We start from the raw sequence: 25,874 nt of genomic DNA on the forward strand, positions 1-25,874 counted from the left end.
CTACTGAACGGACTTCAGTAGAATATAATGAGATGATGAAAGGTGCTGTACTGTGTACAGTAAATTTTCTTTACACAAATGTTCATGTGATGCTTATTTTATTAGAAAAATGTCATAATAGTTTTATAGATAAATTTAATAATTACATTATATATTATATGTTAATAAAATTTAAAATTAAAAATAAAGATTTAGAATAAAATTAAATTTTAAACAAGTTTTCACGGTCTTTAATTTTAAAAGAAAAATCGTTTCTGGGTGAGTGAGTCTTTGAAGCACACTTCAGTAGCCTATTCCCAATGTGATTCCCAAAGGACTCTAGCTGGAGGACAGGATGTGCAAACTTGCTCAACTACATGTATTTTACATGACTGTCCTCCCACACCAAAGGGAATCTTCTTATCTGTAGTTTAGGTGCTAAGCATATGGGTAACAAACCATCTTCTTCAAATAACCATAGAGCCTTTTGCCATCTCAAATAAATCTCACCCACCTTCTTAGGGAAGAGGCAAGAATTCTCCCTTTTTTTGGCAAGGGTTTTGCATTTTTATTTTTTTTAGATTTATTTATGTATTATGTTCAGTGTTCTGACTAGCATTGTTAAATGGAGCTGACAAAACAGGACACATTGGGAGTACACCTACTACTCTTGAACTTGTACCCAGAAGGCTGGGATACGAGAATCAAGAATTCAAATACAGCCTTGACTAATTATTGGCATCCAAGTCAGGCTTGATGACAAACATCACCTCCAAGGAATTTGTGAAAATATAAAAAACACAGTGATGAACTGTCCCCGCCAGCGGGGACCCAGTTATTCAGGGTCCCGAAGGGGCGCTACCCTTGGGCTTAAATGCGGGGCGAGAGAAGGAGACCAAGCAAGATTCTGTTGTCAAGGTCTCCTTTATTGGAGTGAACGTTACAACTTTTAAGGCTTTCAGGTAGGGGGAGTGTCCTTTGTGAAACACAGAGGAGGGGGAGATGAGGATATAGGCAGTGATAGCTGGAGACAAAGAGGTCAGGCGGTAGACGATGATGAGGACCAGGTGTTGACTCAGGAGGTAACTGGTATCTGCTCGAGCTGAGGCATCCCTTGAATGTTATCTTCCTGTGCCGTAAATTCATGGGAGAGGCCTCTGTCCAACAATCTTAAGACTTATGGCAGTCATCTTAGGGGTGAATATCTGTGGCCAAACAGCCCAGAGTCACCTAGTCACTTTGAGCCATGCAGTCAAAAAGCGGCTAGGCCCAAATCCAATATGGCTCTGTACAATGAACAACCAACCACCACACCAACCACCACCCTTTCACAGACAACACAGTGTCTAATACTAAACAATGAACCACTCAGCTAATAGGGATCCCATTTCATACATGGCCCCAGACAAATACTATTACCAAGTGACAGTGCAGTAGAAGACGAACAGAAGCCACAGAAGAACTACAATAGCCTAACATACTTCTGTAAGTGGATTTGGCACACATACACCAAACTTCAATAGCCACTCCAAGAGTTGCAAAGTATAAGCCACACCCACAACTGGTGGTCTCCACCATTACACATGAGTGAACGTGGAAAACAATTTGCTTTTGTTACGGCTATGATGAAAAAGAAATGAAGCAAGATTTTTTTCCCCTTGAAACTGAAGACGATGATGTCTAAAGTCTTTACAAGATTGCTCACATAGATACAGCATTTCTCCTGTATGAATTCTTTATTTCCTACCATCAAAGTGAAATAGTCTTTAAAACATTTACAGGATTAAAGATATGGCGAAGCAGTTAAGACAAGTTGATTCCTGGGATCAAGGTCAGGTTATTGACAAATCCCTGTATTCCTCCTACAGGATCCAAGGAATCCACACACACACACACACACACACACACACACACACACACAGAGAGAGAGAGAGAGAGAGAGAGATTGCACAATTAAAAAGAAAATTTCAAACAAATAATTTTTACTCATGAATGTTTTTCTTATGTAAGCATCCATTCCTTTAACTCAGGAGTTAAGGCATCTAAGAGGTTATGTACAGTGTTTCTTCATCCTGGATAGAAACAGCAAGCACATAGGCGTGAAATCAGAGAAATCAAGGTAGCTCGGTTGGTATTATTTGGGGGTGTGTGTGTGTGAAGATTTAAGAAATGGTGCCCTGCTGAAGGAGATATATCACTGGCGGTTGACTTGAGAGTTTAGATCTGCACACAATTCCTAGGTCTAACTCATTCTGCTGCATACTGAGGATGTAAGGTGTAAGCCCCCTCTTTTAGCGTCATGCGCAACACTTGTTGCACTGCCACTTTCATGGTGATCCCGTAATCCTCTGGAACCATAAGTCAAATTAAACTCTTTTATAAGTTGCCCTAGGCACAATGTTTTATTATAGCAACAAAAAAGGCAGTAGTTCACACCCGTAAACTTTTACATCTGGATGAGTAATTGAAGAGAATTGTGAAGTCTAAAAGGGCTATCACTTACATTCATACACTTGCGCATATGAATTTACAAGTACAAATAAAATCAAGAGGAACACCATAATGCTTGATTGTTAACACTGGTCAGATGTTCTCTTCAGAATAATCTTGTGCAACTGAAGTATGTTGGCTACAGTTCTTATAGGATCCTTATAGATTCCCTATAGTATGAATTCTTTCAGGTCCCTAAATACTACTGTGATGTGTAAAGCCTTTAACAGATTAATTGCACACTAAGGCTTTTAATATTGCATAAAGAGATCATAACACGTAAAGCTTTACCACAATGACTGCATTCACAGGTTTCTTTGCACTATGGCTTTTTCTCCTGAGCACAGTTACTCGCACAGGTTTTACCACATTGCTTACCTCCTAGTGTCGTCTCAGGCAGGTGTTCTTCTACCTAGTCGCATATAACTGTGCTTAATCACATTGATTACATTTGTAGGGTTTCTTGCCAGGACATGTTATTTTAGATATTTGTAAATAACTGTTCTGACAAAAGGCCTCCTAATATTGACTCCATTTATAGGGGTACTCACTTTTATGAATTCGAAGATGACTGTAATATGCAAATACCATGAACAAGTAAAAGAAACTGTCCTAAGTACAGCCATTTTGCTATAAGACTTCATTTAATCATAGAGCAAAACTAAATTCAAGTTCCCAGAACATAAGGGAGCTGGAGACTCCCTAATAATTGATAAGCTTCCATAATTCATTTTTGTTTCCCAAAACATGATTGTTCCTAACCACATTTCCTATTTCACAAAACATATTGACTGTTCCAAATGACAGTTTCTGTTATTCATCTTTTTTTACCCCAAAACACAATACCTGTTGTTAACCACAAAGAGAAAATGGATATGATCTTTAGACTGTAAAACCTACATCCTGCCTGCATCAGTGGACACAGATCAACTACATAGTGAATACCCGTAGCCCTGGTTTTTGTGTCGTGTTGGATTTCTAAGTGGGCTCCATAACATAAAGACTTCAGCACATTGCCTACACTCATAGAATTTCTCTCTGGTATACTTTTGTGATGATGAAGACTATAAAACCGTTTAACGCCTTCACCATATTAAATACATTCTTGAGATTTCTCTCCAGGATGAATTCATTTATGCCTCTGAAGTTTGCTGAGACTTACAAAGGCTTTCCCACATTGCTTATGTTAATAAGGTTTCTCTCCAGTGTGTGTCCTTTCATGCCTTTGGAGATGACTGTGGTAGCCAAAGGCTTTGCCACACTGGTTACATTCGTAAGGCTTCACACCAGTATGGGTTCTCTCATGCACCCGGAGACTGCTGTCATACGGAAAGGCCTTACCACATTGATTACATTCATAGGGTTTCTCTCCAGTATGTGTTCTTTTATGTACTTGAAGACTATTGGACTGTGAAAAGGTTTTACCACATTGATTACATTTGAAGGGTTTCTCTCCAGTATGTGTTCTTTCATGTTTTCGAAGTCTACTGTGAATTGCAAAGGCTTTATCACACTGATTGCATCCATAGGGTTTCTCTCCAGAATGTATTCTTTTGTGTTTTTGGAAACTACTGGGACATGCGAAGGTTTTACCACACTGATCACATTCATGGGGTTTCTCTCCAGTGTGTACTCTTTTATGTATTCGAAGTTGACTGTGTAGTTTAAAGGTTTTACCGCACTGGTTACATTCAAAGGGTTTCTCTCCAGTATGTGTTCTTTCATGCACTCGGAGAGTATCCTGGATTGAAAAGGCTTTACCACATTGATTACATTCATAGGGTTTCTCTCCAGTGTGTGTCCTTTCATGTCTTTTAAGATGACTCTGACTCGCAAAGTCTTTACTACACTGATTACATTTGTAGGGCTTCTCTCTAGTATGTGTTCTTTCATGCACTCGGAGACTGCTGAGACACGCAAAGGATTTACCACACTGATTGCATCCATAGGGTTTCTCTCCAGTGTGTGTTCTTTCATGGATTCGCACATAATAGTGTTGTGTAAAGGCCTTATCACATTTATTACATTTGTAAGTTTTCTTTCCAGTGTGAGTTCTTTCATGATTTTGAAGAATATTATGACATGCAAAGGCTTTACCACATTGATTACATTTACAGGGTTTCTCTTCCGAGTGGGTTCTTTTATGTCTTTGTAGAGTGTTCTGATCTGAAAAAGCTTTGCCACATTGAATACATTTGTAGAGTTTCTCTCCAGTGTGTGTCCTTTCATGTATTCGAAGACTGCTGTGATACGCAAAGGCTTTATCACACTGATTGCATCCATAGGGTTTCTCTCCAGTGTGTGTCCTTTCATGTGCTCGAAGACTACTGCAATGTGCAAAGGCTTCACCACACTTCATATCTTCATAGGGTTTCTCTTCAGTATGACTTCTTTCAGGTCTGTAAAGATAATTGGTATATGTAAAATCTTTACTACATTCATTACACCAATTAAACTTTTGATCTGAATGAATTAATTTTAGAATCTGATCTAACTGTAAGGAGAATCAGATCTTAGCATTATATCACTTTGTTTAAGGTGTCCTTTCATTATGGGTAGCTTTCCATCTTTGAAGATACCCATGATAGTAAAGAAAGGGAAATTATAAGGATTTAAGGTTTAAAAATATAAAATTAAAAGAGTAAGCTCCAAAATCCACAGACTCAGGGCTAAGCCCTGCAGCCAGGAATAGCAGGCCATAAAGATAAGAGAAAAGGAATGCAGGAACCAGCGCAGGCTATCAAGGACTGACCCATAAACCATCGGGCAGGAAGACATCCCCCCAGCTTACTCAGGGTCACACTTTAGCTAGATGTCCTCCAGACCCTGATAAGCCCCTGACTTCTAGCACGTACTCTTCTTCTTTGTTGTAACCTCACTGCTATGTTTAAATGAGCCAATTGTGTGTAACCGCGCCAAAACGCCCTAGCTTTCCCTATATAAACCCCTGACTTTTGAGTTTCGGGGTCAACTCCTCTGTCTCCTGCGTGAGACACGTGTTGGCCCGGAGCTTCGTTATTATTAAACGGCCTCTTGCTTTTACATCAAGACCGGTCTCTCGTGTTTCCTGGGGCGCACCATCCTGAGACTTGAGCGAGGTTCTTTCATTAAGAGCATTTACTGCATGATTTACATTTATAGACTCCTTTTCCTCCTTTCCCTTTTTCTTTGATGGTTTTCACATATTAGAAGAGAACAGTAAGAACGCAGAACCTTACCACGCTGATTGCATTCATAAATTTTCCTGTAGTGTGAGTCATAACTACATTTGTAACGTGAACCAGGACAAACAGAAGAATTTCCACATTCCCAGGACTCATAGGGATCTTCTGCAGTGTGCGTTTGGGGTTGTATTCCCAATGAACTTGGAAAACTAATAAATTATAGACTTAGATCACATTCAGAAAATTTACTCGGTGGGGACTACAGAAAGGACTAAGTCAGGCAAACTTCATGACAGGCCCCAAACCAACAGGTTGCCAGACAAGGCCTAAGTTTCTGTTCCTTAAACTGGACAAGTGTGGGCAAGTCAGTTACTAGAAAATCCAGAGTCTCCATGGGCAGACAATCACGAGCTGCCTCATCACCTGGCTGCCTGTGGAAACTCCCTGGGGCCTTAGCCATTCCCAGAGGCATGTAAACCCCTGAAAATGCAGACAACCAGGATAAACTACAGGACAAAGGACACCGAGGCTTCCCTGAAATTCCTCAAATTGGCTTTACATTAAGCCTGTGACGCTCACATCTCTGTCTTCTATCCTGATGAATGGTAGACAATGAATGCTGGACTTTTGCAGAATCGACACTGGCCTTTGCAGACTATTTGAGTAGGAGATATTGTTCTTCGGTCAATCACAGACCCTTACATGACTACATATCTTCTAAAAATTACTTTTGGAGAAAGAAGTGCATTGCTTCTTTCAATATCTCCATGTCTACATGGCCTGTATTCATTGTGACACATGATACATCTATTGAAAGAATAACAAATGAAAGGTTCCCACATTGCATTCACACAGTGTTGAGGACTTTTTGTTTCTCATAGACATGTAGTATAGGGATTAGGTTTTGTCCACAACAACGTTCCTGACTCTCATAAACTGCCCCTCTCACAAACTTAGCAACATTACTACAGGGATAAGAGTAAGACTAGCTTTAATTAAAATGGATGATTTATTTATTAGAAGGTTTTGGTGATATACTTATTACCTATTCAAAGTGTATAACTTTTACAATATCTGAGTATTACAAGATCAAACAAATTGGCTGTTTTGTAGCATAGATCTAATACAGCTATGATTCCAATAGTGACGTCTGCTAAGGCATTGTTTCCTTGAATTCTTTTTAGAGGAATGATGTGCAAACACAAATCAGATACCTGACATTGGGATACATGATGTCATGGTTTAAATATGCTTGGCCTAGGGAGTGGCATTATTTGGAGGTGTGGTCTTGTTGGAGTAGGTGTATCACTGTGGCGTGGGCTTTAAGACCCTCATCCTACTCGCCTGGAAGTCAGTCTTCCACTAGCAGCCTTCAGATGAAGATGTAGAACTCGGCTCCTCCCGCACCATGCCTGCCTGGATGCTGCCGTGCTCCTGCCTTGATGATACTGGACTGAACCTCTGAACCCGTATGCGAGCCCCAATTAAATGTTGTTTTTATAAGATTTGCCTTGGTCATGGTATCTGTTCATAGCAGTAAAACCCTGACTAATACACATGGCTTTGTGAGAATTTAATAATCACAAATATACTTCAAGCAGTGCTTTTTAAAATGTTGCTTTTTAAAACCCTTCTATGTCAGAGGTAAAAATTTCTTCAAAGGCACAATTGTATTAGCTTGTACATAAAAATTACCTTCCGTGTCTTCTAGAACTTTGAAAATGTTCTTCAATATTATGGTCTTCCAAACTGTAACCTAAAATATAGTTCAGAAAAACGTATGCTCTATAATTGGAAATTACGTAATATTCAAGTTATTATCTTCATTAAACCTTAGAGCCAAGCCTGATTTATTTACGGCATTCTTTCTCATTCGCAATTGAAATGACAATAAAGAGGGGTTGGGGATTTGGCTCAGTGGTAGAGCGCTTGCCTAGCAACCGCAAGGCCCTGGGTTCGGTCCTCAGCTCCGAAAAAAAGAAAAAAAAAAAAAAAAAAAGAAATGACAATAAAGGATCAATAACAAAAAGAGTTGCCCCTTATTTTTAAAAGTAAAGGAACATTTACTGTCATACCTATAGCAGTGAGGTTCCAGTAGGTCTCCAGCATCACATCTTTGTAAAGACCTTTCTGGGAAGGATCCAACAAAGTCCACTCTTCGGAAGTGAAGTCCACATGCACATCGTTAAAGGTCACTGCATCCTAAATATCTCAAACATGTGTACAACAAAAAGGCTGTTATTGGCAGCACTCTCAATGTATACTACATTGACAATACAGTCTTATAATTCTGGTACTTCCAACGTCTATTCCATAATACGGATGTTATAATGGAATTACCAAGCAATTGTTGAAGAGAACTGAAGAGGATAGTGACCCTTGTCATTTCTCTGCCCTTTGAATAAGATATACTCTTGCAAGAGAAACATCTACTAATGGAGAGAGAGAGAGAGAGAGAGAGAGAGAGAGAGAGAGAGAGAGGAGCAAACAGATCAACAGTAGGGAGTACATATCAGAGACACGATTTGAATGATTACTGACAACAGAAAGGATGGGTAAGATGGGTGTACTTGCTCACGCCTTTAATCCCAGCAATCAGGAGCCAGAGACAAACCTATCTCACTGAGGTGGATGCCAGGCTAGTCCATGTAATGGGAGACAGGGCATGCAGAGGTATATATTAAGACCTTGATTCCCCTGCAAGAATCAATTAAACAAACAAAATAGAAAGAACTCAGAGGTCTTTACTGAAGTTCCTGCAAAGATATAAAATTGAATACAGTTCTGTATTCATCTTCCTGAAACTTTAAGTGCCCCAGTTTAAACTGTAATATTAGTAAGAGCTTACTAATAGGAAATGCATGCTTACAGTTATGAATATATGGATAAAACATTAGAAATATAAATGTTAATCATAAATAAGCAACATAGGGCAGGAGGGATGGTTTACCAGTAAAATAAGTGCTCTTGCTAGTCTTGCAAATAATTGGAATCAACTGTACTTACAAGGTGACTAATAACTATCTACTATTCCAACTTCAGGAATTCTGAGGTCATGTTTTGACTACTATGAGGAATAGGCACACAACAGTGCATATTCATACACACAGGCAAGATACTAATATTTACCAGATGTCCCTCAACAGAGGAATAGACATAGAAAATGTAGTATATTTACACACTGGAGTACTACTTAGTTATTAAAAACAATGATTTCATGAAATTCGCAGGCAAATGGATGAAACTTGAAAATATTCTGAGTGAGGTAACCCAATCACAAAAGAACACACATGGTATTTACTCACCGATAAGTGGATATTAGCCAAAAAGAATCTCGGAATACCCACGATACAACTCACAGATCATATGAAACTTACAGGATGATGTCATTATGCAGCAAGGCAGGTCCAGGATAAGGATAGGAAGGTTAAAGTCTAGGAAGGAGGGAGGAGGAGGAGCAGGTGCAGGAGAGGAATCAAGATGGAGATGATGGAGGAAGATGATTCAGATCCAGGTGGTCTCTCTTGTTTGGTCAATTTTCTCCTGTCTAGGTGGGCAGTTTCTATCTTTATTCATTGGCAGTGAATTTACTCTGTGGATGTATCGTAGATTGAGAGTTACAGTTTGTTGAGTCTTGGTGTTACCAGGTAGCTGGGACCAGAGTTCCTGGCTGGTCAGGGCTGGCCAGGGTGACTAGCAATGGGAATGGAGAGACCACTGGGGCTAGAAGACAGCTAGGCTAACGTGGCGTGGCATCATACTGGAACCAGCTGCAGCTGAGATAAATTGATGTTAGTTCTGTATGGCCCTACAGTGCCCGAACTAAGGCCAGGGGTCCAGTGTGGAGTGGTGATGCATGGGAACCGGACGTGCTCCTTTTTAATTTTTACCGCAACAGAAACTCAAGAAGAAAGATCATTCTAAACTGTGGAGGCTACAGCCCTACCCAGTAGGGGGAAGAGAATAATCTCAGGGAGTAGAGAGAGGTACCTGAGGAGGAGTGAGGAAGGGGAGGGAAAAGGGGGCCAATTCAGATATGGGAGGAGATGGGGGAGACATAGAGAGGCTCAGGAATTTGAAAGTAGGTGTGTTGTAGTGGGGGAGAGGAACTGGGGGTAGCCACTAGCAAGTCCCAGATGCCAGGGACCCAAGAGGTTCCCAGGACCCAACAGGGAGGACATTAGCCAAAATACCCAACAAAGGGGAGCGAGAACCTGTAGAAACCACATCCAGTGGATAGGCACGGCCCCCAGTTGAGGGATGGAGCCACCCACTCACCTCAAAAATATGAATCCAGAATTCCTTCTGTTCAAAGGAAATGCAGAGACACTAAAGGAAAGGCCATCCAGAGACTGCCCCACCTAGGAATCCATCCCATCTGCTGATACCAAACCCAGTCACTACTGCTGATGCCAAGAAGTGCTTACTGACAGGAGCCTGGTATAACTGTCCCCTGAAAGGCTCTGACAGAGCCGAACCAATACAGATGCAGATATACACAGTCAAACACTGGACTGAGTGCAGGGACCCCAACGGGTAAGTTAGGGCAAGGGCTATAGGAGCTAAAGGGGTTTGCAACCTCATAGAGCAATATCAACCAACCAGACCTCCCTCACCATGTACCCAGGGACTAAACCACCAACCAAAGAGGGAGTACCCATGGCTCCAGCTGAATATGTAGCAGAAGAATGCCTTATCCGGCATCAGTGGGAGGGGAGCCCCTTGGTCCTGTGGAGGCTTGATGATCCAGGATAGGGGAACGCTAGGTCGCTGAGGCAGGAGTGGGTGTGCAGGTGAGGAAGCACCCTCAAAGAGGCAGGGAGGGGAGGGAGGAGGAGATAGGGGGGTTGTGGACGGGAAAATGGGCAGGGGGATAACATTTGAAATGTAAATAAAATAACTAATAAAAAATTCAAAACAAACATGAAAGGTAGGAATAATGTCACACATCTGCAATCCTATGACTTAGAAGGCTCAGGGACTGTTAACATCATGAAGGCATGCTGTCCTGACAAACAGAACACACTCTCCGTCAAACTTAAAAATTGAAGATGTGGAGGATGGTCGTCGCAATAGCGTACGCTTGACTTGACAAGAACCAACACTCCAGGCCCACCAGCCAATAATATATATATAAAACAGTCAAGCGTGTTGGCCTCCAGAACTCTAGAGCCAGGATTCGGGTGGATGTCTAAGTTCAAAGTCTGCATGGGCTTCTTTCTACTTTGAGAACAGGGAAGGTTACACAGAGAAACTTTATCTTCAAAAACAAAAACAACAAAATTGACAATATGAAAACATCTGGCTAGCAAATAACTTATTGTTGAATAGTAAGTGCTTCTGATAGAACTTAGCTGATTTGAAGTAATAGTCTATAATGGTGAGGGCATACCAGCCTGAGAGGAATGTGGCTGATCAGGTTCATCCACCACAGAGTAGACATAAAAAACAGGAAATGGGTTGACTTTATACACACTCGAATCTCACCCCCAATAAGGAATCTAGAATGGCTCCTACTACAAAAGCTTCCTTAATCTCCCCCCGAAAATTACAAAAGAGAGAGACAAGTGCTCAAAGACATCGTACTATCTGAGAGCTTTTTGATTCAATTTATTGCATTTGAAGTCTGGTCACTATTGACTCGTGGTCATCCTGTGATGAACATAAATTTATTCTAACTTCAGTGATCCTCATTCTCTGCAACAACTCCTACACTGTTCAAATGTCCAAAGTTCCTTCTGACACTCAAAGCAATCTCTTAATCACCACACCTTATAGAATCAAAGGCACAGAATACCCCTTCTCATTACAATGAAAAAGGAATGTGGATACCGTGAAGGAAGATTGAACCATGGCAACAAACCCAGCAGGGCAACACCAGATCCTGTAGCTCTGTCTCAGACACTTGGGGCTTCAGTTTCAAGTTGATCAGCTGTCCCTATCCCTGCGACTTCTCATACTTCTCAGTTTGCTCATTTCCATCTCCTATATGCTGCTCTCCATGCAGATGCCTTGAAGCCTGGGTACCTCAACAGCCTGTGGTCTCAAAAGGTAACCAAGGATTCATCCTGACAGCTTCATCCAAGGAATGTTTAGAATCTCTTCACTGGAGCTCCTACGCTGTGAGACAGGGATGAAGTGAGTGTGCTGAACCCAAACCACAGAGGAAGAATTCCTCACCTTTGAGCCTCCAGAGCCAGCACAAGATGGGTGTTCCTGTCAATGTGACGTCGACATTGAGACAGACCCCGCGCCGCACTGGACGCACAGTTGCAGCAGATTTTATATGAAGTTCTCTCCTGGGACTAGGATTAACTCTGCCTACTTCTTCCACTTATTAAATGCTTAGCAGCATTACCATAAGGGCACACACTTGGGCCTTCTCTTTAATGGTGATAATCTCCTTGAACACCCTGCTTCTGTTTCAGCATTGACTGCCACCTGAAACTACCCAGTGCTGCTTTTAATTACAAAACACAGACTACATTATTTCTGTCCCACATGGTTTTTTTCACCACAGTCCTGAGTCATTAGCAATAACCATCTCACAGATTCAATATTTTGTCTATGAAATCAGTCTGTTATTTTCTTCAAGTCTGCCTTACTCATTTTCTCAGGGTATGGGCAGAATAAGAAAGATCTGGGGCCAAAGTATCACACAAATGACCTCATGGTAAATTTCTCATGGAGTCTATTTTTTCACTGAAATCCCATGGCCTTGACTTTTGCCTACATTACTCTTCAATCTCTGATCTTCCAGGTCCTACATGAACAGCTGATTAAGCTCTGTGTACAGCCTTTCATGTCATTGGTCACCTTAATTTCTAACATCTTTGACACTCTTCCAAAAGAGAACACCTCAAGTTTCTCTCCGGCAGCAAAATCCCTTTTTACATATTATTTTGTGGTTGTGGTTCTAACTTGTTACTGTGCTGCTGTGACTGAATCCTCTAAGCAAAAACATCACAGCTGATAAACATTTTTTTGTTTTTTTGTTTTTTTTTTTGGATGATTCTGTCAGATCACAGTCCGTCACTTTTGAGCCTAGAATTGAAACTCATGCTAGAAAAATGGGCAAAAACTGCTTCCTGGCTTGCTCTCTGGTGTGCTCACTGTCTCACGCTCAGGCAACTTTCCCATCCAACCCAGGCACACCTGCTTACAGACATTGCCACCTTCAGTAGAAGATTCTTTCCACATCAATCATCAACCAACATAATCTCTCAGACGCAGCAACAAGACATTCTGATGGGGGCACACCTTCAACTGAGGGGGGCTCCCTCACATGACTGTAGGCTCTGAAATGTTGAGAAACTAAAGCTAATTAGGCCACAGAGACAAAAATATATGAGAAAGTTTTAACCATCTGATAATCCTGCCAGAAGACCAGGTAGGCAGGCTGTCCAGAGATCGACCAGACTATCTGTTACTCCAGACCAAATTTTCACAGTTGCTGCAAGCGCTGGAACAGAACACCAGAGGCAGCTTCCCCTCTCCTGTGTCTAAACCTCGAGTAGATTGCTAAGATTATCTCTCCATGGCCTCCTATTCCCCAGCCCCCAACACTAGTAAGCATTCCCCTTGGCACACATCCACCAATTAGGTCAGTAAAAGAGGTAATACTCAGCAAACCGCCTTTCAGAAAATTCAGAGAGCAAACAGAAAGAAACCCAGGGGGAAAATACTCCCACCCAAACAAGACAAACACAGAAATTAGCACCAAGACCTATAATCACCCCAATCTCAGATGTCTAGACACCAGAATAGGAACATAATCAATAAAAGCCAGAGAAATATTTCACCAACAGAGCCATGTTATCATACCACGGCAAGTCCTGAATGTGCCCACATGGCTGAAAGCACAAGAAAAAAACCTTAAAACCAACTATATAAAAATGATAGGATCCCTAAAGAGGAAATACATAAATTCATTAAAGAAATAAAGGAAAACACAAACAATAACACTTGAAGGAAACACATAAAATAGTTCAAGACCAAAAAACGGGAATAGAAGCAATAAAGAAAGCACACACCGAGGAAATCCTGGAAATGAAAATTTTAGGACTGCAGAGGCAAAATTCACCCAGAGAATAGAGATGGTAGAATCTTAGACATTACAGATAGAATAGAAGGAATGAATACATCAAAGAAAATGTCAAGCATAAACATTCCATGGTCAGAACATCCAGGAGTTGTAGCACATTATGAGAAGACAAAAACTATGAATAATAGGAATACAGGAAGAAAAAGAAAACCAGCTCAAAGAACCAGAAAATACTTTAAACATATAAAGGCATACCTACTAGGATTACACCCGTCTTCTCAATGCAGACTCTAAACACCAGAAAAGCTTGGATACATGTGCTGCAGACTAAGAAACTACAGAAGCCAGCCCTGATTATTATACCCAGAAATTTTTCAGTCACCAAAGATGGTGAAAATAAAACACTGTGAATAAAGTCAAATTTGACAATATCTACCTGCAAATATACCCCCTATACAAGGTGCTAGAAGAAAAATATACAACCCAAGGAAGTTAGCTCTACAAATGAAAACACACGACATAAATAATCTCACATTATCAGCAAAACGGAAAGGAATCGCATACATTCCACGACCACCACCACCAGTGAAATACTTGGAATAATAGATCACTGCTCACTGATATCCCTTAATTTCAATGACTTTAATCCACCAATAAAAAGTCACAGCTAATAGAAAGGAGCTAAAACAGGATCCACCCTCCTGTTATATAATAGAAACATCAAGGATAGACAATGCCTCAAGGTAAAGGGTAGGAAAAAAGATATTCTAAGGAAATGGAAGTAAGAATGAAGCTGGTATAGCCATTTTAATACACAAAATAGACTTCAAACAAAAACAAAAAAGGACAGTATATACTCTTCAAACTAAAAAAGTTCTAAGAACCTAACATTTCAATTCTTAATATCTATGCCCCAAACATAACAGCACCCCCCACCCCATTGTAAAAGAAACACTTCTGCAGCTTAAATAGCATGCACTAGCAATGGGAGAGTCAATATCCCATTCTCAACAACAGACAGGTCTTCCAGTAAAAAACTAAATACAGAGACCAGGCATGGAGGCACAGGCCTTCAATCCCTACACCAGGGAGGAAGAGGCAGGTGGAACTCCGACTTTGTGACCAATCAGGTCTACACAATGAGTTTCAGGAAAGACGAGGCTACACAAAACAGCCCTGATTCAAAAAACTGAAAGCAAACACCACACCACCACCACCACCACCACCACCACCACCAACAACAACAACAACAACAGCAAAAAGGTAAAGAAATACTTCAGCTAAATGATGTTAAAAACCAAATGAACCCAACTGATATTTACAGAACATTCCACCCAAGAACAAAAGAATATATCCTCTTCTCATCCTGTGGAATTTTCTCCAAAATCAATGACATGCTTGAACACACTGCAAGTCTCAACAGATACTAGAAAATGGAAATAATCAACTGCATCCTAACAGACTACCATGGATTAAAGCTGCATATCATCTACAGAAACAGAAAGCCTACTAACCAATAGAAACTGAACAACTGGCAAGAAGGTATTCTACATACTACAGAAAGAAAAACCTGGACAGAAACCCAGCTAACCCCATTCCCTAAAATCTGTCCTTCCTGTAAGATGTGCAGTGGCATGGAGGCACCAAACCGGTTTGAGTGGCCAACCAATGTTTGGTTTAACTTGTGGCCCACACATGAGAGGAAATCCACGCCTTACACTACCTGGATGGCCAGCAATCTCAGAGACTTAAATAGCGAGCATAGCGAGTGCATGGGAGTCTTAGTTAGGGATTTACTGCTGTGAACAGACACCATGACCAATGCAAGGCTTATAAAGAACAACATCTAATTGAGGCTGGCTTACAGGTTCAGAGGTTCAGTCCATTATCATCAAGATGGGAACATGGCAGCATCCAGGCAGGCATGGTACAAGAAGGGCTGAGAGTTCTACTTCTTCATCTGAAGGCTGCTAGCAGAATATAGGCTTCCAGGCAGCTAGGATGAGGGTCTTAAAGCCCGCACTCATAGTGACACGCCCACTCCAACAGGGCCACACTTTCTAATAGTGCCACTCCTTGAGCCAAGCATATGTAAACCATGACATTCCACTCATGGCCCCCAAAGGCTCCTTCAAACATGAGTCTATGCGTGCCACACCTAAACATATCATAATGAAAAATACATTTAGCCCAATTTTAAAAGTCCCCGTAGGCTATAGCAGTCTCAACAATGTTAAAAGTCCAAAGATCAAGGTTTCTTATGAGATTCATCCAATCATTTAACTGTAATCCCCAAAGCAAGACAGGAAACCAGCTGGGCAAACTCTAAATCTGAACCTCTATGTCTGATATCAAAGTGGTCTTCAGATCTCCAACTCCTTCTTCTCATCTTTGATGGCTGCAATAAACTTTTTTCGCCCAGGCTGGTTCGACTTCCTCTTAGCAGCTTTTCTCATCAGATAGACCTGGGTTCTGGCATCTTGAACATCTTGGGGTCTCCAAGGCAACCTCAGGATTACAGTTTCTCGTTTCAATGTCTGGGGCCCCCACATGATCTTCTGGGCTCCTCTAAAGGAAGAGTCACTTCTCCAACTCTGCCCTCCGTAGCACTCTAAGCTCAGCTTGATCCACCCCACTGCCACTGCTGTTCTTGGTGATCATCCCATAGTACTGGCATCTCCAATATGCTGGGGGTCTTCTGCTGCAACTAGGCTTCACCAATAGCCTCTCATAGGCTCTCTTCACAGTGTCAAGTCTCAAATCCTTTGTATGACCCCTTCAGTCATCAGCTGCAACTGAGATTGCACTTTCACCAATGGCCTTCCATGGCCTCTCACAGTGCCAAGCCCCAGCTGTTCTTTATGACCTCTTCATGCCTTCAAAACCAGTACTCCCCAGGTGACTCACAATACCAAGTACAGCTGAAGCACAAGGTAAATCCTTGCTATCTCTGGAACACAGCTTCTTTGTGCTCTCACAAAATAATCCCCAGAAGATTTCAGTTCGGTGATTCTGGTCTCTTCTTAATCATCACTAGCTTCTTAGCTCTAGCTAACTAGCACCAACTGTCCCAGTATTCCCTTCTTGACTCTATAGCCAGAGCTACATGGCAGAAGCTGCCAAGTTCTGCTGCTTGCTGGGGCTAGAACATGCCCCCTTGTTCTATTACATCATCACCAGCTTTCTGTGTTCCAACTCCTTCACTGCCTAAGTTTGGCTGTCCTGGAACTTGCTCCATAGACTGACTTTGAACTCAGAGATCTGCGTGCCTGGGATTAAAGGTGTGATGATCTACCAAACCTGGATTTAAGTTTTCCTTCACCTAGAACTTGCTCTAGACTGGCCTTGAACTCAGAGATCTGTTTGTCTCTGCCTCCTGGGGTTGATTAATGGCTTATAGTACCATGCCTGGACCTAAATTTAGCTGGGTGGGATCTTGCCACTAAAAATCACTATTCCATTAATTGTTTCCATCAATTTAATGTCCTTGAACACAAGGATGCAGCTCCATTTTCCATCCTGGTATCCTTTTTATGCTTGATCCATACATTTTATATTTCCCCTTTCTCAGCTTGCTATGATTTTTTAAAATGCTCTTCATGAGACTGAACCAGAGAACAAAGTCTATGATGGGTGTCTCTGAGACTTCCTTTGTCAGTGCAATTAATCTAAATTTCTTCACCTTAGCCTCAGGCTGACTCTTCAGACAAGGGCAAGAAGTAGTCACAGTCTTCACCAAAACACCATAAAACCAGTCTCTAGACCACACATTGAAATTCTCCACTGAAACTTCTTGGGTCAGGCCTGCACGATTCAAACCATTCTCAGTCTTCCATATTCCTACTAGGACAGCCCATTAAGCCCCATTTCAAGCATTCCACTGCTTTCCAAATACAAAGTCCAAACATCCACATTCTTCCAAACAAAAGCATAGTCAGGCCTATCACAGCAACACCCAGTCCTTGGTACCAACTTCTACCTTAGTTAGGGTTTTCTGTTTGAACAGACACCATCACTAATGCAAGTCTCATGAAGAACATTTAATCGAGGCTGGCTTACAGGTTCAGAGATTCATTCCATCATCATTAAGGTGGGAGCATGGCAGCATCCAGGCAGGGATGGTACAGGAGGAGCTGAGAGTTCTACTGGTTGGCCTTCTACATTAGGTCCAATGCTTTGTCTTTTATTTTGTATATTGTTTGCTCTTGTTCACCTGTCCTCTCTCAGAGGCCTGAACAAGAGGGGAAGTGGATCTGGGGGAGATGGGAGGCAGGCTGGATTTAGGAGGAGTGGAGGGAAGGAAAATTGGTCAAAATAGACTGTAATGAGAGAAGAATCTATTTGAATAAAAAACGTTAATTCAATTTTCCCTGAATCAAAGTGCAAAGATTGGAAGCAATAATGAACGAAGAGAAGCAAAGTCATGAAGACAGGAAAAGGATGATTCTGATAGATACAGGTCTCTTTCTGTTTATGTAGAGGATGACCAGCGCACAGCAGTTCATGACAAGTTCATTCCTGGGCCCTGTCTAGATTTCTGAGGTCAGAAGCTTCGCTTTCAGCAATGTGAAATATACACCACGTAGGAAACAGACCCAGGTCACTCTCTTGTGTTAGCTTTTAGTAGTAGTTTGGATGGGGGAATTACAGAGGTCCCTACTGCTTCAATTCAAAACAGTATTCTTGTTCCTCTTTAAGGAAAACTTGAAAAACTATTCAAATAATAGAAATACATATATATGTGTATATATATATATATATATATATATTCTTATACAGTATTGCTAGAGAAAGTATATAATACATTAACATATAAGTATGTTAAAACATATAAATATATACATTAACCACCACATATATAATGCATTAGACATATAAACTGATATATAAAAATGTTAAATGTTTAAACAAGTTCTCCAAAGCAAAGGGTGGGTAATTTAGAAGAAAAGAGAGAGATCTGTCACTTGCCTAAGACTATTGAATCTTTGTTAAAGTAAAATTTTTTGTCATTATTTAAATTCAAACAATAAGTCAGTCTATTTCTTAACCCCATTTTTCCTTTTTCAAGCAGTATGACTCTTTGGCAGAAAGCTCTCATACCATCCAAATAAAGTGGCTTCTCCACGTTTACAGGATACAATAACAGCACATTTTCTTCTCATCTCTCTTGCTATAAAAGCTTGAAATTTAGTTTTCCTTTTCCATAATCAACTAAAACAATAATCAGAAAAAAGCCTTTGAAGGTGATTGCTTTGGCTCGATTCTCTATTCTTTCCGCCCTTCATTTTATATGGCTATCTTAAGTATAGGCCGAAGAAGTTCTCACATCCATCTGACAAATGAGAGTTTATTAAAGATAAAATTCAGATGGGAGAAAGAGGATTTATCGATCCTGCAAGAGCTATAACTCCACGTGCTGCTTTGAAACCCACTCAGCACTGACTGTGGAGTTCTGTAGAGTCCTTTGGCCTTCGCTCTTTGTCTTCATTCACTTAGCACAGTGCCCTCCTCAGGCGCCAGCTTGGCCTGAGAAAATGAGCATTTACGTTATTTTATACCTCAAGCCACCATGAACATAACTCAAGGAGAATAAGAATTCTGATACTTCTTAAAATTAATTTCAAATGCACAGAAAACACACTGACAATATTAGTGGGATCCAGGGCAATATTGTTATTTTTATGAGAACTCTGTATAGTGTAGGTACACAAAAACATAGAGTGAGAATGTGTTCGTGGTAATGGGGTACTGTGAGTGTAGGTAATATGTCCACCTGCATCATAATACATACAGTGAATGCTTGTAATTTTACATCAACTGTAACAATGCAACATGGTTTTAACTAACTTTAGTTAATATCTGTGGACAATCCCCACCTACTGCTCTCAGAGTTTATTTAGCGTACTAACACACAGTCCCAAGTCACCCTCACATTCAGTGTTTGACGAATGGTTCTGGATCATGTTTTAGTTTCCTTTTATTCTTCCTATTTAAATCATACTTGGTGCAAGAACTTTTACGTGACCAGGATAATGTATTCACTGAAGTCCTCTTTCTATGCCTTTGTACATCATTTCACATCAGTTTCAGTTTCACAACCTTATTGTATTTAACTAAATGAATAATTATTTAGAATAACATCTTTTATTCTTTTACACTATATAAACAACACCATTAAAATGATGTATTAAAAAAAATGTTGGCTATGTTCAATTTACACCAGAAATCCAATACAATCCAAAGGAAATTCCTAACAATTTACAGCGGGGAAAAAAAACAAACCCTCAGAATTCTCATTAGGATTATAAAGAAATATTACACATAATGGGGTAATGTGAATTCTGTACTTACCACAAAGCTACAACAATGAACAATGAATACAATATTTGTGAAAGAATAAGTGGACCGGATGAAAAGGCCAAAACCATAATTCTAAAATATATTCAACCTCTCCATAAAAGACCTAAGGAAAGGTCCACCAGGAAAAATGTGAACTTGACAAATGTTTCCTGACTGTACATTACACAAGGTAAATAAGCACAGACGTTACAACTACAAAAACAAACAAAAAAACCCAAAGAAACAAAACCAAAAAAACTCAAAATTACCCAAAAACTGTTATATTTCTGACCCTCCAGCTTCTGTTGATTTCTTTTTTACAAACAGAGAGGCCCCATGCTCTAGAGGTCTCTCTTTAGAATGGAGGTGACCAGACAGGTGAGCTGTGTCTCAGCAGGCCCTCGTGTCCCTTGGGGCTTCAAGCACACATAGCCTCACTAAAGACAACACACAAAGCAGTGTTGGAGAATAACTTAATGTCTGCTTCCTACCACATGGACCACAACACACGATGAGGAGTCTGCCTTACCCACATCACACAACACCATGCACACGGACAAAGCCCTGCATCTCAGAAGCTCCCTCTGTAGCCCGGAATTTAATTTCCCTGCGGAATTGAATTTCCCTGCGTCACACCACTGTGGCTGGTGGGGGTGGGAACACAAAAAGACTCTAATCACGTATTACTGAAGGATGAACCCATCAGCTCTTTCCTACCAGTATCTAAACGATTTATAAAATATCCCACAAAATTGAATGTGGGACGCAATGTTCAGAACTTCTAGAAACCAGACTTCACTTTCCCAATCTGTCTTCCTACTACTACACACCGAAAGCAACGCCAGTTTACCACTGCCCGTGTTGCAGAGTATGCCCTGCCTGAGGGAATTCTACACAGAGAGGGTCTGAGTCTAAGGGCCTCTCTCTGCCCAGTCACCACCTGAACCCACATAACCACGTCTGACCCACATTCTGTCTCAGTCCCAGTGGATCAGATATGGATAGATCAGCAGATCTGCTCCTTCTGGCCTGGGGAGCTACGAGGAGGACTACACTCACCACGGCATGGTCTGTGGTCCTCCTCATAGCTCCCTGTAGTTGCAAAAGAGAAGAATACTGGAAAGAACCTGCACGGTACCTCCCACGGCTGGTCCTGATTGCTGGGTCTACCCAGAGTCCCTCATTATCTTGGACATCAGAGCTGGGCCTCAGGACAATAGCATCTCCTCTACTTGGTGACGGAAAGACCCAGACAACTGAGGCCTTCACAGCTCTGCCCTGCTATCCTAGGGGCAGAGAGAAACCTAGTCTGGGAAGTTGGCACTTCAGTGCAATTTCTAGAGCACTTTCTGTTTTTCTTCCAAGACACGGGGTCCATTACACACTAACATCTCCCTCATAGCTGGGAAATCCTGCAACCAAACGTCAGTCAAAATCAAACATTAACAACAATTAAAGCAAAAGTGGCCATGAAGTTTAAAGCAAGGAGCAGTAACATGGGAAGCGAGTGACAAACAGAAATAAAAAGGAAAGGTCATGGCTGCTGCTAGAGACAGTAGAACATGGAGTTTATTACAGATAAAAGGAGAGCAATGCCAGAGGCAAGGACATCGGGAGGAGTCCAGAGTAGGCAGGACCCTGAGCCATTTGAGAAAAGGGGAGAGAGCAGAGGGAGAACCAGACCAACAAACCAGGAGGTTAAATGACAGATAAAAAAGACCAAGTAACCAAAACAAGGGAGAAGGACCTGCAGCCAAGTCTGCTTTGATTTGTTACATAGGCACCTCAACCATCTGTCTCAGGGTTTGAGACTTAACAGTAGGGGGAATGGAGAAGTCCAGGGGAGAAGGTTGAAATTATTTAATTATAATCTCAAAAACTATTTTCAAAAGTGGAAACAGGCTTTATGCTCCAATATTCTTCAGGGACTAGACAAACTTATTAGAGCACACCAAGTATTATTTACAGCTTTTCTTTCAGGGTGTGTGTTTTCAGAGAGGAAAAGCACCATTCCTGTTAGGCACAGTGACACCTGCTTTTCCAGATTGTCTATGTTGGTTGATTGGGCTTCTGGAAATAAGTTTAGCTTCTCATTCAGATTCTTGGACTGCCTTGGTCTGTGAACACTCCAAAATGGCCAGTTTGGAATTTTACTGATTACCCGACATTGCTAATGCCAACTACTGCTAAAACAGTAGTTTTAACATTTCTCATTTTCTTTCTCTCCATCCCTTTCTGTGCTGTGACTACAACAGCTATGAAGTTCATCAGTGAACCCAACTCATACACAGGTCACTCTTTGTCTTTTAATTCTCCTGAAAAAGTCAGAGAGAGTTTAGAGGCCACACATTCACTGGTCTATTTTCCTCCTCACTCATTTACAGTCAGGGTCTAGCCTGACAAGAGTTTTATGACACTCTTCTAGGCATTAGGCATCAGAGGCAGGATTAGGGGTTCAAAGCAAATCTTAACTATATAGCATGACCAAAGAATGAGCAAGAGGAGATGTTACTCTAAACAGAAATCTGAAAGCACTTGAGAAAAAGGAATAAAATTCTTAATGACTGGAAAACAGAAAAAATAAGAAATTAGAGCAAAGATGCAGAAATAAAATGAATTTTAAATAGTAATACTGTCCCTATCAGTAGTCCTTCCAGTACACATCCCCACATACAATTTCAGATTAGAAAAACACTACATGCCCACACAGCTCTGCCTGCCTCCCTTGAGTCCTGCTTGAAACTGAGAAACATAGGTGAGACCCCTGTGACCCAGTCCTCCTGCATGCGGGGACCACAGCAAGCACACCAGCTACGGTTCTGCCCTGACTTATCAGAGACCCCTCTTCCTTCCAATCCATACCTGCACCTGCAATTGAGGTTCTGCACCACATACTCCAACCCACAGCTCTGCTGGCCTTTGGGGAGGCTTGCAGCTATCCAGAACAACGAGTCCCAGAGGCTTATTTACCCAGGGACTACCAGGCACCAACACCAGAGTCAGCCAGATGGCAAAAAGCAAATGCAAGAACATAGCCAACAGAAGTAGTGCAAAATGACAACATCAGATACCAGTTCTACCACTATGGCAAGCCCTGGATCCTAACACACCTGAGGAGCAACACTGGGACCATAAATCTCACCTCATGAAGATGATAAAGGCCTTTAAAGAGGATATAAATGAATCACTTAAAGAAATACAGGAAAATATAATCAAATAGGTAGAAGCTCTTAAAGGGGAAAGAAGTAAATAAATCCCTTTAAAAATATAGGAAAATACAATTAAACAGGTGAAGGATAAGGATAAAATGGCTCAAGACCTAAAATGGAAATGGAAGCACGAAAGGAAACATAAATGGAGGCAACCCTGCAGATAGATAACCTAGGAAAGAGAACAGGAATTACAGATGCAAACATCACCCACAGAATACAAGAGATAGAAGAGAGAATCTCAGGCATACACCATACCATAGAAGACACTGATACATCAGTCAAAGAAAATGCTAAATGTAAAAAATTTCTAACTCAAAATAACCAGGATACTTGGGACACTATGAAAAAAACCAAACCTAAGAGTAATAGGGATAGAAGAGGATGAAGATTCCCAGCTCAAAGTGCCAGAAAACATCTTCAACAAAGTCCTAGAAAACTTCTCTAGCCCAAAGAAAGAGATGGCTATAAACATACACGTGTCCAGACAGGTATGGTGTGGGAGGAGCTGAGAGTTCTACTTCTTCATCTGAGGGCTGCTAGCAGAACACTGACTTCCAGATAGCTAGGATGGGGGTCTTAAACCCCACACCCAATGACACACCCACTTCAACAGGACCACATCTTCTGATAGTGCCACTCCCTGGGCAGATCATATACAAACCGTTACAGAGAAGGAGCTCTATTTTATTCTCAATAAATCAGGGCCTTAGGGGAAGCTCCCTCCCCAAGCTGTTGCTAGCTCTGACAAGCATGTTCCTGGGCCTGAGAAAAAGCTGTCATTCTCCATACACGAGGGCCTCCTGGAAAGACTTGCTTGACCAGGCCAGCCCTTAACAGAACCGTGTTGTGTTTTCAAAGAGTTATCACCCAGTGTAGTCTTGCCCATGTGGCAGAACAGGAGAAAATGTACCTATAGGGCACATCAGGTCTTAATGTTGGTTATGACCATGTAATGCCCCCTGGGCAGCTTGTTAAGAGGCCTGTTCTTGGATGTGACAACGAACCTCATGAGTGATTGTAAATCAGGGGGTCTCCTTTGTTATCCTTTGGAGCCAAATTTCTGGACAATCATGGTCAACAAACATGTGTATCCTAGCCTCTTAATCTCTACTAGGTCTGGTTAGCGTGCTTCTTGCCTGTAGGGTGTCTTAGCTTAAATGTTATTTGATGTCACTTACTATTTGTATGCATTGGTAAATCTTTTACATCATCTAGTCTCCTCTCCTACGTCGCAGCTAAGTATTGGAGTGCTGCTACCCAACACTTGAGATACCTTGTACAACCTCCACAACGTTAACTCCAAATGGATCTGACACCTAAATGTTAAATGCTAAGGGCAAAACTTGTAGAAGACACAAGAGAAAGGAGGGCTCTCTAAGCTTGGCTTCCTGCCAAGAATGTTTCTACACACAAGACTCCAGCCTCCGAAGTGAAGTAATTCCAAGGCCACCGCCAGGTCCAAGGACCCCGAAAGACTTCAGAGGGGGCTGCTTCTCACCCAGTCCCAGGAAGGACCCACCATTCTGGCTCCCAGCGCTCTTCTGCCTGCTCCTCCCCTTTGTGGGCAATGACCTTTCGCTCACGACCTCAGGATTTTGGAGCTTGCCTGATCTCCCGTCACAGCACCCAGAAGCAACGCACAGAGCACAGCATAGCAAATCATTCAAACCTGCTCAGCTACAGAACGAATCCTGCAGCAGGGCACCCGGGGGAAAACAAAACCCTCCTCCTCTTCTGACTGGCAGGTCCGCTTGCAGGCTCTGACTACCCAACAAGTCTTGAACAGCTTGAGCACCTCTCTTTGGGTTAGAGTGTGCTGAGGGAACAGGGCGTAGTGTTCCAGGTCTAGGCTTTCAGACCAGGGTCAGACCATTTCCAGACAAGCAAAGGTCTGCATTTCGGTAGCACTTGTGCCTATCTTCCCGCACAGCCTCTAGGGAGGACCCACCACTCTCGCTCCCGCTGCTCTGCCCCTTCGTGGGCAGTGACCCTGCTCTCACCATGCCGTGACTGCAGACCTCGCCTGAGCTCCCTCGCCGCACCACACTGCAGCGCACAGAGCACGTCACACATTCAAGCCTGCTCAGCTGCAGAGCTGGACTCCCGGTACCGTACCCGGAAGAGCCCTCCTTCTCTTCTGACTGACAGGTCGGTCTGGAGACTCTGATTGGCCAGTGAGTCTTGAGCCGCTAGAGCACCTCCCTAGGGTTAGAGTGTGCTGAACACAGTGGTTCCTGGGCCGGACTTCCAGTCCAGGGGCCCATCTTTTCCGGATGCGTAGAGATTCGCATTTCAGTAGCACTTTTTCTTGTTCTCCAATAGCTACCACAGCCAGCTCCTGTGAGGCCCCCACTACTCAGCTCCTTGCTGCGCAGCTGCCTGCTCCTCCCCTCTACTGGCCTTGACCATGCTCTCACCTCTCCTGTGACGTCAGAGCTTGCCTGGGCTCCCATCACCGCACTTCCTTCCCTTTTCCTCCTGGAATCAAGGTGGTTAGCTTGCCGGGGAATTATCAATGTGTCCCACAAGTGGAAGTGTGCTCAGAATATTAAGCGTTAAAGAGAGATTTTAGGGAACAAGATTTTTGTCTTGTGGCTTCCTGCTAGGTTCAACTACTTTCACCTGGGAGGTATAAGACAAGACTTG

At 42.0% G+C, this 25,874-nt stretch overlaps 1 protein-coding gene across 1 annotated transcript; it reads right to left on the bottom strand.

Moving 5' to 3' along the window:
• Positions 1-884: 884 nt before the first annotated feature.
• Zfp958l1 (zinc finger protein 958 like 1) lies at positions 885-25,336 on the bottom strand. The gene is made up of 4 exons (XM_087579639.1): positions 25,229-25,336; positions 7,709-7,835; positions 7,329-7,389; positions 885-4,868 (listed from the first exon to the last, which is right to left on the bottom strand). Exons 1-4 carry the CDS (start codon positions 25,229-25,231, stop codon positions 3,656-3,658), a joined length of 1,404 nt encoding a protein of 467 aa, XP_087435765.1. The 5' UTR covers positions 25,232-25,336; the 3' UTR covers positions 885-3,655.
• Between the last annotated feature and the right edge of the window lie 538 nt (positions 25,337-25,874).

The sequence above is a fragment of the Rattus norvegicus genome, chromosome 12, assembly GCF_021556685.1.
Source record: "Rattus norvegicus strain SHRSP/BbbUtx chromosome 12, alternate assembly SHRSP_T2T, whole genome shotgun sequence".
Taxonomy (NCBI): domain Eukaryota; kingdom Metazoa; phylum Chordata; class Mammalia; order Rodentia; family Muridae; genus Rattus; species Rattus norvegicus.